This window comes from Dermacentor silvarum, chromosome 4, assembly GCF_013339745.2.
Source record: "Dermacentor silvarum isolate Dsil-2018 chromosome 4, BIME_Dsil_1.4, whole genome shotgun sequence".
Taxonomy (NCBI): domain Eukaryota; kingdom Metazoa; phylum Arthropoda; class Arachnida; order Ixodida; family Ixodidae; genus Dermacentor; species Dermacentor silvarum.
In genome coordinates, this window is record NC_051157.2 from 54,228,136 (window position 1) to 54,239,797 (window position 11,662).

The following is an 11,662-nucleotide window of genomic DNA, read 5'->3' on the forward strand; positions in this document are numbered from 1 at the left end:
CGTACTCGTCTTGTTTGCGCTAGAAGCAGTCGTTCGTGATAACTCTAGCCTATTCCAAGATTCTTATGTCGTCGGGCTCACTTGACGTTGCGATCTCGAAGCGAGTTCGGTCAACCCGCCCGTAAAGGTTGGGTTGACGCCTCCAACCCGCTGGGCAAAATGCGTGTAAACGCGGCCGGCCGGGCCGGGTCGGGCTGGGTATAGGCTCGACTTCGATTTGCTCGCGTTGGGTTCTTGTAAACGAAGCTATATAGTGTCGTGTTCAGTGTACGGACAGCCAGAAAGTGGTGTCGCGATTTGCACGTTCTCACGCTCTTTTGAAATCGCCGGACTCGTAAGTTCTTGTCTTCAACATGTTTTAAAAGAGAATTCAGTGATGGGGCGATCGATGCCGCGACATCGGAAAGTTGACGGGGAGCTGTTTACATGCATGTTTATTGAGGTCGTACTTAAAGCAAAAGACACGTCACGATGCGTTCGACACGATGCATTCGACATGATGCTCAGTGCGTCGAAGTTTGGCTGCTCCGGCTGTTGGAACCTGATGGAATCTGCTGGAAACCCGTTGGATACGATCGTCGGAAATATTACGCTGGATCGGATTAGTGGTATGCCGGATATGACGATGCTGTTTGGTGCATATATTTTACTGCAGCTTTCCTGCTCCAGACGCGCGGATCGGGCGCCAAGTCGTGCTGTGTGTCTCCTGCTTGTCCAGAGTCAGCTGCGCCATAGATGCGAGCCATAGATGGCCCAGCATCTATGGCGTTCTGCTGTTGAGCACGAGATCTGGGGGTTGGATTTCCTGCTACGGAAGCCGCATTCCGGGAGAGGTGGAATGCGAGAGCGCTCATGTGCGGCGCTTCGCGGGCACACATTAAAGAAACCCATTATAGTCTGAAGCCCTTCAGTACGGCACCTCTCGGTATACCCCTGCGTTGCATTGGGACACGTTAAACCCAATCAGTCACCGCTTAACAAAAATACGTTTTGTGCAAATATGCAATAGGGAGGAACGTTCGTAATATGGGAAGATAGCGTCCACCTGAATGTAGCGATGAAGCTAAAAAAATATTCATCAACATTTATCAACGCCTTCGCCAGCAAAGTTGCTTTCGGACATAGCCTCGTTTATTAAATATACGCAGAAAAAAAAAAGTTGTGAGTTTCATCATGAGCAATTTAGCGAACAGGATTTTGATTGCCCTGTATACGGAAACGGAAGGCACGAAAATGGCGTACTCAATACCGCGTGCCTGAAACAACCTTCGTTTGTTTGTTTGTTTGTTTGTTTGTTTGTTTGTTTGTTTGTTTGTTTGTTTGTTTGTTTGTTTGTTTGTTTGTTTGTTTGTTTGTTTGTTTGTTTGTTTGTTTGTTTGTTTGTGTCATCCTGGTCAAAATTATTGCTTCTCTTGATGCAGGAAACGGCAATGGCCCTGTGAAGACTCTGCGCTTCGAGAAGGGCACGCATTACCTGTTCACCCGCTGCGCCGACGTCATCAACCAAGAGATTCTCGATTTGCTTAAGAGCACCACCAAGCTATGACACGTTCGTCAATGTTTAAAGAGAAACGATCTTGCGACTTCGATCGTCGGAAGACACTCAGTTCACGTTGCCCGGTGCACCGTTGGTGATCCACGAGTTTTGTGATGATTGCCGCTTGTTGACTCCTCTGCCACGTGTCGCTCGTTTTAATATATTTTTTAAAATTATTATCGTGTCTTTGCGACTTGTCAGATAGCAGAGCCCACGAGATTCCGATCAGCCGATGTAGTGCTTATACAGCGTCTACTGGCAGTCGTTCCTGGTTCGATTTAAGGTAAGACTTCATGCCGGCGAGCAAAAGATAAGCGTTGACGAAAACATTATTCCAGAAGTTCTGCTCTCGAATATTTTCGTGCTGGCATGTTCACATGCGGCAACCGAATTTTGAGTAATTTAATCTGCGGGGGAAAAAAAAGTTCGGCAGTAGCATTAAGCAATAGGCGAAAAAGCAAAAAAAACGAATACTTTTATCTCGTTTTGTTTTTAAATCCTTTAAATAAATGTGATTCTATGGGACCATCCAGACTGTGAAGCGGTACACGTTTTTCGAAATGTACACGGGCCAGGTTAAATGTTTAGATGTCACACTGCGCTTTGCGGCGTCGTGGCCATAACAGTGAAGAACACCACAGTGCAGTATATATAGAGAAGTGCACGTTGCGAATACGAGACATTTCAATTCTAACGCGACTCGTTTCGCGCGCATGCGTGAACATGCATGCAGCTTTAACGTTGGTCGTGGCCGAGGGGCGCCCACTGCTTATATATGGTGATCACATGCAAGTACACAGTACACATCATTTTATTCGTGGCCCCATTCTTGTGCAGCCTTTTCGCGACATCCGTGTTTTCGGAAGCTTGTGTGCACCACACCTGTACATGCACCGCCAGCCTTCTTCTATACATTGTTTGCACGCCGAACTGTGTGCGCTGTACGCCGTGTTGCCGTTTATATAGCTTTATTACCTGTTGTTTCTTAAAAACGGGACTCCATTTTGGCGCCCGACTGTTTCGAACTCCAGTGTTATGGTGTCGTCACGTGTTGCTGCACTGCGTTGCTACCTCCTCCTTGTATACTGCGTGCGACGAAACGTGTGACGTCGAGGCGCGCTGGTCTCGCCATTGCTGAACGTTTCCTCCCACGTGACAGCACGCACTTTTCGCTGTGAAAAAAAAAAAACGCACAGACTCCGAATGAGAGTCGAAGTGAATCAAGTGCTAAGTATGTTTGCAGTTGAACAAAAAGTGTACAATAAAGGTGATTTTTTTTTTTTTTTACCCTCAAGTGTTTTTGCTGTGACGAAATTTCGCGCGTTTATTTGATTGCAATGGTTCGTATTTCCTTGTCTGTGGCATTGTCGCGGGCTATTTGGTATATTTGGAGGTTCTAACAGCGCTGATTACAGGACAATTAGGTAAATGTCTATTTCGTGCTGCGCACGGAATATAAATGCACGAAAGGGAGACGGAATTGTGACGTCAATGACAGAGAAATTTCATCGATTTCGGCAGCCATGCCGCGCACGTGGACAGTCATCTAAAAATTCCAGCTTTCTCGTGCATTAATTAACATTAGTGTATTAATTAACGGTGTGCGTCCACACGCTATCTTTTATGCTTCGAAGATTTAGCGAGTCCTTTCCATTCCATACTTCCTTACAATGGTTTCATCGCTCAGCTCTTGGAAGGGCATTCGCATTCATTGCAGTGCAAAGCGAGGTTGCTGCATGTCCCTGTTTTTTATTAATTTTTTTAAAGAATTTGCATGTTCCCGCAGCCGGTCGTTAATGCAGTGGCCCGTGTTTGGCGCTGTTAAAACTTCGAAATATTTTCTGGCATTGAGAGTGTGCCCGAAACTCTACTAGCAGCTGTAAACGCGTTGTGCAGCCACCGGTTAGCGGCGAATAAAAATACGCTTCCCTTTGGCCATGCTATATTGCGCATAAAATATGCGCGCGCGTCAAGCACTTGCTTCTCCTTGAAAATCTGATCTTGTAGGCACATGCACTCAGTGAGTGCGTTTGTTATTTTCTTCGCATACCACCTCTGACAGCGCGTTCGCCGAAGGCATTAAGATTACCATCAACGAAAGCTAGGGGGAAAGCCGCAGTTTTAGTTCTCGTAATTCTGCTGTCACGTCTGGCCGATTTACATCTCCTCCACAGTGACGTGACTGTTGGTAGAGCTCAGATGGTGCACCAAAGCGCGCAAAAGAGAAATAAGAGAATCAACATATCATTGTCAGCTGCTGTCTGATTTGCTATTGCGGCGCGCGACAAAACTTTTCAGGAAATTTCAGCTGCCCACAGCTTACAAGCATATACACAGGGTGTTTCAGCAAAAACTTCTAATACTGAAAGAAAACGTGATATAAACTTAATTTTCCGGTGGCCGATTTCTCGGCACCAGCGGACATAAAATACTGCGCTATAATCAAAGATTAACTCTATAATTTACTGAAGGTTATAGCGAACACTGACAGGAGTTTCGGTCTGTTTTACAAAGAGCGATAATCCCTGACAAGTACAGAGGCCGGCAGGTTGAAAAAAAACTGCACGTAGACTAAAACCGCTGGATCTTGGAAAGGTAGCGACAACTGCCGGCAGCGCCTCGTGGTTTGTGCCATGAGTGAAATGTTTGAATTGGGCGCGCCTGATGCGCCGGTTACATTAAGCGGTCGTGTCATATTAGGCGGAAAATCTGCTATTTCGGCGTCTCAAATATGTTCTTTTTTTTTTTTATTGCGATAGCGTGCCTTCTGGCATAAAAATATTTACAAATATAGATACACGCCGGATTCCCGAGAGGAAGTCCAGCAGGGTCCGGTGATGGGGCCCCGGGGCCCCGTGATCCAATTACCTATATATCCGGCGGCCGACCTGGGGGTGGTCCACATCGAAGCAGGTACTTCTGCCGGAGGGCGTCTAGAGCGGGGAAAGTCCAGAGGAGGTGCCCAATGTCCACCTCACAGACATGAGCGAGACAGAAGGCGCAGGAGTCGGTGACATATATGGTACTGTGCCGGCCACGACCAGGTTACCGCAGGGGTACGTAAGGGAGACACGGAGGCGTAACCTTCGTAGCAAGACCTCTTCCCAGCGTGCTAGTCCGCCAGGGAGGTCGGGGCCACACGGCGGGACAAGTGCTCGCATGGCACGCCAAAGGTTTTCTTTTTCTGCGAGGAGACTTGTCTCCGGAGAGGTGGGGGCCGATTGAAGGGGACGAGGAGTTTAGTTACGACTTGCTTCAACTACCAAGGCTTCTGTTGGATGGGCATTTCGCCGTATCCAATGTACACTTACTGTAACAGAGAAGTGCTCAAGTGTGTCCTGAATCTCATGTGCCAAAACGTCGGAATTCAGAACACGCCGCAGATTACGGATGGTGGCTGAGGAATCGATGATGATGTCAATGTGCCGAACAGACGGCAAAAGGAGCGGACAAGTGATGGGTATTTCATCTCGAATGGCCAAGAGCTTAAATATATTCGCTCCACTCTCTGGTTCGCTCCTAGCTTTTTTTTTTTTTTTTTTTTTTTGGGGGGGGGGGGGGTGAACAAGCGAAGAGCCCGGCAACTGAGAAAGGGCGGATCGCCACGTTCCGATCTATGCACTACCTTTGCGATTGTGGAAGCTGTGTATGGACGTTTGCGGATTGGTTGTGAACGGAGAACAACTACATGCGCAGCGCGCGTGGCCCGTTAGCTGCTCCTGGCCCACACCAGGGGGCGCGCTAAGGTTATCGTCCAATGGCGTGGACACAGAATGGAGGAAGAGGTCAAGGAAGTTGGCAACCAAGTACAGGATAATCGAAACTGTAAATAGACAACCAGGGGTCATCAGAAAGAAAGTGAGAGAAATAGAGACCGTGAATTGGATGCAAAGAATGGAAACAAAAAGGACAATGGAGATTTACAAGAATGAGAAGAAAGAAATTAGAAGGGAAAATTTGTACGATAACACAAAGGGCAGTGCCTTGCTATTTGAGGCTCGAGTCGGTTGCCTAAGGACGAAAACATATTGGAACAAATATTCGGAACTGGATGAGACATGTGTATGCTGCAGTAAAGATCCAGAGACCACTCAGCACATCCTAATGGAATGCGACGGGATCCACCCAGCGAGAACCGTAGGTAACGTGCAATTCCCACAAGCGCTTGAGTTTAAAGTGGAAGGAAACATAAACAGATCAGCCGTAGAGATCAGCAAGAGACGATTAGAGTACTGGTGGAAAAAAAGCAGGGAAAACATGGATACGACCTGATCTCTTAAAATCATAGGCAGCGGTACAAGGTAAATTTTTGAAAAATAAAAATAATGAGAGGTATACAAAAATGATGGATAAAGAACATGTATAATATACCTGATTAAATTAAGCAGGCTAGGTGACTATTTGTCGCCGCCCCGTTTCAAAGGGGATGCCAATAAATCATCATCATCATCATCACCAATCACGTAGCTCGGCGGCGAGATCAAACGCTTTCGATACTTTTCGAAGATCCAGGGGCATTAATGCAGACAAGTAAAGAGTGCTAAGGCGGACAGGACGGAATTATGAAATTGCGATAACAAGTGTTGTTATGGACAGAGAAGTAGAAATTGTGACAGATTAAATTGACAAGTATGTCGCCTATCTAAGAGGGTGATTTATATGAAAATCTTAAAAGTGAAATAAAATTCGTAAAATTTGTAAGATTTATTTGGCATTGGGCAGATTTATGTGGCATTGCTCCAGTAGTTTCCTGCCAGGGAGAGGGGGGGGGGGGGGGGGGGGGTTGACAGTTTGCCGAGACCATCTAAATAGCACTAATTTCGATTTCTTCACGGGAAATTGTCAAAAAATGCGCTTTTTGCGAGTGTGCAGACGATTGCGCGTCTTACATCTTAGTTGCAGTACTCAAATGCGTAAGGAAAGAAAAGGGGTTAAACAAAAAGGGGGGGGGGGGGTTAAGTCGGCCTCAGGGGGGAAGGGGGGTTACAACCCCCGAATCCCCCCCCCCCCCCCCCCGCCCGTCGGTGCGCCACTGAGCAAGGGATTTGTGAAATATTAGATTCAAGTACTTAGAACACCATTCTGCGTATCTTACTAAAAAGGCGGTTGGTATGTTGTCGATTCCACTGGATTTCTTATCATCTAACTTAAGCAAAAGGGAAAACACGCCCTCCTCTTCTATGTGTATATCGTCAATTGGCGGCAATTCACTGAATGAAAAAAACTCATCGTCTGAACCGTTATCACTAGTAAAATCCGAGTGGAAGTATTCATTAAGTACGCATGCAATTTCAGAGCTATCAGTCACAGCAGTATTGTTTATAACAAGGTTAGGTGCTGATTTTTTCTTTGTTGAAAGATACCTCCAAAATTTCGCCGGGGACGAAGAAAGAAAATTCTTTAGTTGCACATTTTGGTAGTAAGCTTTGGCGCTAGCAATACAATTTTTCAGCTGTAATCTCAGCGCACAAATCTGGCTGCTTGCGGATGCTACTTTAAGTCGCTTGAATTTTTGTTTTGCTTTTTTTTAGTCTTTGTCCCATGCGTAATATTTCTTTGGTCATCCAGGGGTTTATGTTCCGAGTTACTTTCCGCTTATGTGGCACAAAGTTTCAATACATCTTATCACAAGGTTCTTAAAAAATTTCCACAAGTGATCAACTGAATGCCTATCTGACTCATAGAAGGAGACAGAGTGCGAGAATGAACTGTCTAGTACATCCAGTACGCCAACATTGCTTGCGCGAGAGAATACAGACACATATGATTCCCGTTTTATGATTTTACAATCATAATTTAATTGCATTCTGAGGCATACAATCTTATGGTCTGATATTCCCTCGAGGATAGTAGGATTACGCTGTAACACCTTGTGGTTGACTAAGAAAAGATCTAGGATTGATTGTTTAGTACTTTGAACACGAGTGGGTACTTTAACCAGTTGCGTTAAATCATGAAACAGCATAACGTCTAGAAAAGGTACAGCCTCACTTGAGAGCGCATAAGGAAAATCGTTGTCCCAGGCAACATGGGGTACATTAAAGTCTCCGACAAGCATTAAATTATAGCAGTGATTTCTATAAGACAATAAGAAGTTATTAAGTTCTTCGTAGAAGGTTTTCTCGGGGCTCGGGGGCCTATAGAAACATCCAATTATCAAAACACATTCTTTTAAGATCATTTTGACGACCACACATTCTATTCCTACAATGTCAGGCAGTCTCAATACCTGTAACGAGTCTTTGAACATAATCGCAACTCCACCACCGCGCGAATCTCTGTCATTTCTGTGGATGCTTAACCCGGGGGCACAATTTCAAACTCATTAATGTCACTATTTAACCATGTTTCGGTGAGCACTATAATTTCTGGATTATGCGCGATGACTATACTCTCCAAGTCAGTGGGTTTTTTAACAATGCTGCGACAGTTTATGTTAAGGCAAGTGAAACTTCCTGTGCTTCTGTTTGGTCATTCATCTCTCCGCCTCGTCCTATATACCGTGGTTCCTCGTAGACTGGAACTCTTGCCATTTGTGCGTCATCCCATTCGAACAATTCGTTATCAACCCTAATTTTATCGTACACGAGCCTGACTTTCTTTCCCGATTCACGTAGCTTAGCTGTACTATCCCAGAGCTGTTTTCGTAGTTGCCTAGTGGCAGCGGAAAAGTCTTCAGACACAGATATGCGCTTTCCTTTTAGTTTGAAGCAGTTTTTAAGTATGCTTATTTTTTCCCGATGGTCGAACAATTTCAGTATCACAGGGCGCGGTTTGTTCGTCTGGCGACGCCCCATTCTGTGTAATCTTTCTACTGAGCCCACATTAACGCCCAGCGTGTTTAGGTATGTCTGTATGATTCATGTTGCTGTGTACGGCCTAGGTGCCGCCTTGCTCTAGGAGCGCAAGCCTTTGCCAGGCCACACGGCCTTTAGCTTCTGCTTCCTTTCTGTTGTAAACAGGAGAAATAAACTCATTCACACTCAGTCATTGATTGAGTGAGTGGGGGGAAAAAGCATTACTGTCCAATTAAGCTGCGCTGAGCGGTTCTTCAAGTCTGTACTCCTCGCGGGCGAGCGGGCGCGTTGAGGAGGTTGGCGCGTTTTGATTAGGCCTTACCAGCAGTTAGAACGCACGTGAGAGCTTGCGCGGACAAGGAATGCGCGGACAGCACAGGCTTCCGAGAGCGACGGTGACGTACCATCGCGGTGATGGCCTCTCACATCATGCAACTCTTGACGCGCTGAAGGGGAGCAGATGTCCCCTTTCGCTCGCTCTGCTCCGCCGAGGCGCGCTCGTGACGTAGCGTCCCAGCCAATGGAAGTTTACTGCCACAGACAACCGACGCCAGCTTTTTTGCTCAAATTCGACACTTTCAGATTAATAAATGTGAGCAACCAACTTGCTTCATTTTCTGTGGTTTGAAATTGGGTTCGACCTTTTTGGGGTGGTTAGAGTCGTGAAGAGAAATATCATTTTCAGTGCGAAAGCGCGCATATTGAACCTACTGTTTCACATCGTCGGTAACTGTCATATCAGGATCAGTCATTCATGTCGCGGGACTGGCATCTGTTGCTAATGCTGCGCCCTTCATACGCTGCATGCAAGTGCAATCTGAATAAGATAACCGCGGCCCTTCCGTTTCAGCCAACTACTGTTTCTTGCGAAATATTCGCCCATTGCGTACGTAATGTGAGCTAACGTAAGACACGCTACGCTGAACGGTGGGATATCCCTGTTCCGCGAAGAAATCATGGAAGGAAAATGCTGTGAGTCATGATGCGTCACCAAGTCGGATTATCAGGCCGAACTACTCTGTTCTCTCATAATTATTCTCTAAGTGAGACCCCGAGCTGATCTCGTACGTATAAATTTTTAGACGTGTTGAGCATTAACGAGGATGTTAGCTTTTAAAGATTCTTTATCGTTCGTGTACATTCTAAGTCTACTTTGCATCCTCCATTTTCTTGCACCTACTATGCTTTTATTTTATTTCTGGTTATCTTGTTACTGTAGTGATGGCAAAGTGTACAGAAAGCCAATTTTCCTCAACATTTGTATTTGATCCTGCCATGTGTGCTTGTCTGTTTGCCTCGTCATGCATTTTCAGCAACATTTACTACCGCATACGTTAGCATCTTAACTCCTAATGTTATAATAATCCAAAATCAAGAAGGTGGCTGACAGATGGAGTAGCACACTGTGGTACAAAAATTACAAGCATGGATAAGGTGCCTCAAAAAGGCTGGCCAACGTTTTGGTTAGAAGAACCTATCTTCGTTGAAGGCTTTTATTTTATATTTTATAGTAAAGGTTGATATGAATTCAATATTTTACCATCTGTCCATACAAACTATACCGAACAACCCAAGCAATTTACTTCCATATCAATGTGTAACAAACTCCCAGTCCCCATGGAAATTTCCTAAACACTAGAGAGAAAAAATTCACTGACTATTACGATACTTCCTAATGCGAAATTTGAGCGAATATCTATACTTCTTTTCATTTCGGCATATATCGGCTGGTGCGGACAATCTGGCTCGTGCGGCGCGTTGCAAACAGAGCGAAGTGTAGCTCGACTTCCTCGATAATCGGGAGATCACGACAAGCAGCGCGTGAATGACGCGTTGGGGCGATTGACAGTAGCACCTCCGCTCATGCAGAACTTTGTTTCCGTACAAACGACGCGCGCTACTATGGCGCCATCTCGTAGCCATCGTCGTCGTAGCCATCGTTTCCTTCTTGCGCTCTCTTCGCTATCGCCGTCTTTCATCTCCCGCTGCGCTCCGGGTTCGCTTCCATCCTTCGCTGGGCTCGTGCTCTCGGTTACGCCGAAGGGACAACCTCGACGCTCATCGCAGGTCAATTGGACAAGTGCTTGCTGCTGTGTTAGCTGTATTGACAATACCTTAGTTTTCGAGCACGAACACTGTCAAGCGCCCCACGTATGGAAAGAAAAATTGCACGTGCCTTCGCCAATCTGCACTCTTGCTCTTAAAAACCAAAACAGCTTTGCTAGTTTTGGAATACAAGGTGTTAGACGACTTCTGATGGGTTTGGCTTATCTGGGTATATGGAAACCACTTTTAGAAATAAACGGTCGGCTATACAGTAGCGCACCCAGGATCTCTGCCAGGGGGGGTTTGACAGTTTGCCAATACCATCTAAACAGCACTAATTTCGATTTATTGACGGTAAATTGTCAAAAAATGCGCTTTTTGCGAGTGTGCAGACGATTGCGCGTCTTTCATCTTAGTTGCAGTACTCAAATGCGTAAGGAAAGAAAAGGGGTTAAACAAAAGGGGGGGGGGGGGGGGTTACAACCCCCGAATCCCACCCGTCGGTGCGCCACTGCGCCCAGCTATCAGAATTAAGCGACGAGGACTTCCGACTTGAGGTGTATTGTTACAACAGGACAACACCTGACCCCGCACTGTTCGTTTGTTTGTGACAATCCAAGATATGAAGTCTGAATGTCTCGCACACAGATCCGTGTGTCGCAACTCGCGCAGCTCGTCATTCACACTCCAGCTCTGTATCGTGGAAGATATTTGAGGAGGAGCCGATATTCCTCCCTCCCAAATAGCCAGTATCCTCGTCGGAGCAAATTGTCACTGGCGTCTTTCCACAGAGTGGTAGCATCGATTTATGAAGACTGGGTAATAAACGTGTGGTTTTGTGATCCATACGATCAGCGTTTCATGCTTACACACATGCTTAAGGCGAAAGCCTTAGATGTCTCATGGGTCGAAAAATCAGACGGCCGCCCGGCGTTATGGCACCAAAATGCAAGTGACGTCTAAGGAACTTATGAGCAGAAGCAAGTTCAGAATGACTACGCAAGCTACGAACAAGAAAGTAGATGAACGAAAAAGAAAGCCAAGACCGTTCTAACTAGTCAACCACGCAGAACCAGTGGTTATGTCTAGGTGATCGAAAGACATGGACAAGAGAAAAGTAACGAGAAAACAAGTAATAGGAAGTAAGAACGCATTCGAATGAGAATGTCAAAGCAATTTAGTGAATGTCTCGAGAACGCGCAGGTTTTCGCCTTCATCCTCTTTAGCGTAATCTAAAGTGACTGTCAACGTTTTTTTTTCCTCGTGACAGTCGCAACTAATT

General features: G+C 45.8%; 1 protein-coding gene across 1 annotated transcript in view; it reads left to right on the top strand.

Moving 5' to 3' along the window:
• Positions 1 to 3,551, top strand: part of LOC119450062 (uncharacterized) — a 51,905-nt gene extending 48,354 nt beyond the window's left edge. Inside the window, exon 8 of the mRNA XM_037713418.2 lies at positions 1,422 to 3,551. Within this exon, the coding sequence (XP_037569346.1) occupies positions 1,422 to 1,546 (125 nt within the window). The 3' untranslated portion in view covers positions 1,547 to 3,551. The remainder of the gene's footprint in view (positions 1 to 1,421) is intronic.
• The last annotated feature ends 8,111 nt before the right edge of the window (positions 3,552 to 11,662 follow it).